This window comes from Otolemur garnettii, unplaced genomic scaffold (genome assembly GCF_000181295.1).
Source record: "Otolemur garnettii isolate 467f Iridium unplaced genomic scaffold, OtoGar3 scaffold00062, whole genome shotgun sequence".
Lineage (NCBI taxonomy): Eukaryota > Metazoa > Chordata > Mammalia > Primates > Galagidae > Otolemur > Otolemur garnettii.
Window position 1 is genome coordinate 5,886,523 of NW_003852457.1, and position 2,078 is coordinate 5,888,600.

The 2,078-nt window shown below is 43.2% G+C and overlaps 1 protein-coding gene across 6 annotated transcripts in view; it reads left to right on the forward strand.

Moving 5' to 3' along the window:
* ZFAT (zinc finger and AT-hook domain containing) overlaps nt 1-2,078 on the forward strand; it is a 195,925-nt gene that overhangs the window by 100,284 nt on the left and 93,563 nt on the right. For all 6 annotated transcript variants that reach the window (XM_012807040.2, XM_023514939.1, XM_023514938.1 and 3 more), the window contains one exon: nt 351-438. In XM_012807040.2, coding sequence (XP_012662494.1) covers nt 351-438 — 88 coding nt within the window. The remainder of the gene's footprint in view (nt 1-350; nt 439-2,078) is intronic.

Below are 2,078 nucleotides of genomic sequence, written 5' to 3' on the forward strand. Positions count from 1 at the left end.
TGGTGGTGGTGAGGATGATACTTATGGTGATGATGGTGGTGGTGGTGAGGATGATACTTATGGTGATGATGGTGGTGGTGAGGATGATACTTATGGTGATGATGGTGGTGGTGGTGAGGATGATACTTATGGTGATGATGGTGGTGGTGGTGAGGATGATATTTATGGTGATGATGGTGGTGGTGAGGATGATACTAATGGTGATGGTGGTGGTGGTGATAGTAGTAATAATTACGGTGGTAATTATCACATAACGATGGTGTGGTGCTAGTGGTGATAGTGGTGGTTATTTTTCTACAGAGCCAGATTTAAATGACACAGTCAATTGATTATGTTCTTTTTCTCTTAAGGACAAAAGGAGTTATTCTTGTCCTGTGTGTGAAAAGTCTTTTTCAGAAGATCGATTGATAAAGTCACATATCAAGACCAACCATCCTGGTAAGGTCATGCATTTTAGAGTGGAAGATTAATGTTAAAGCGCTTATGTTTATTTTAAAATACAGCCTCATACATTCACTGCACATTAGGGAAATAAAGAGGATGAAGCTAGGAATAAATTCAAAGGAAACAGTCATCTTTATTTAAAGCTGGGAAGTGTATATAATATTTTATTTCATTTTGTTCTTTTTTCTGATCTTTAGATACACCCCCCCCCCCACAGGCTCAATGACTCCCACTCCCCCCCCTTATGGGAACTTTGAACACCTGTAGATGGGTCACATACAGTGCAGGTCTGGCTTAAATCTTTGCTTTATGCTCTGTCCTAAGTTTGTGTTTCCCAGAGTGGTGGTTTATAAGGGGTGTTGGCTGAGGAGCCTTTGTGAGTTGGAGTATCTGTCACCTTGGGTCTTCCCACATTTCATGCCTCTCAGGTGCCTGTGACACCAGCCAGTTAGGACATCCATGCCTCACCACTTCTGTTCTTGCCACCCTAAACATTTCCCCTCCTGTCCTGCCAGCATGATTCCTGTTCATTCTGTAAGTTGTCCCTCAGCCTGTGTTAGCTCCCTGTCTGGCTGAGGGCCCCCCACCCTGTACCCAGCCCTCCTGACTGACCACCGTGACTCTCTCAGCTGCCCTCATGGGGTCCCCGAGACAAGACTTATCCCTCACCCTCAGTGCCTCTCAGACAGGCCCGAGAGGGCAGACACCGGCCCTGCATGCAGCGTGAACGAGTCACACAGAGGACAGGTGCACCCTCCTGTCGTCCGTTGACTCTTCTCTCTATTTTGTGTCTGCTTTCGGTATGGGGACCTGACTCACTGATTTGGGTGGTAAGAGATGGAGGAAGATAAGGGAATAATGGAAGGGTGCCAGCACGCATGTTTCTTGTAGGAATGGACAGAGCCATGAGGGCTTCATCTGTGCTGAGAAATTTAGGCTGTGTGACCCTCTGAGACCCAGCTCCGTTAGTCCCGTGTTGACACTTGTCCTTTTTAAGTGACACATGATCTGATGAGACTGAAGCTACTCTTTTAAAATGACCAGCTTGAACAGATGTAAGGCATTCTTTTATTAGTCTAAACTTTTTATAATGGAAAATCGCAAAATATATCACAGAAAGCATGAGATTTCTCCTTAAAAATCTGTAGAATATATCTCTAGCTAATAAGGATTATTTTCTACATAACCACCATATTACCAGCAAACAGAATTAACAGTAATTCCTATCCCCACCTAGTACTAGTCCTTTTAAAATTTTCCCAGCTGGCTCATTATTTTTTATTTTTTTAAATATGATTCATTTGTTTAATTTGTACAAATTTACGAGGTACATGTGAAATTTTGTTATATGCATAAATGGTGTAGTTGACAAGTCAGGGCTTCTAAGGCAGCCATAACCCAAATAACTCCTTATCATCCACCCCGTCCCGTGCCCCACCGTTCTGAGTTTTCATTGCTTATCATTTCACTTTCAATGGCCCCGTGTGCACAGTTGTTAGCACTCATGTATGAGTGACAACACGTGATATTTCATGCTTATCATTTCACTTTCAATGGCCCCATGTGCACAGTTGTTAGCACTCATGTATGAGTGACGACAGGTGATATTTCATGCTTGTCATTTCACTTTCAAT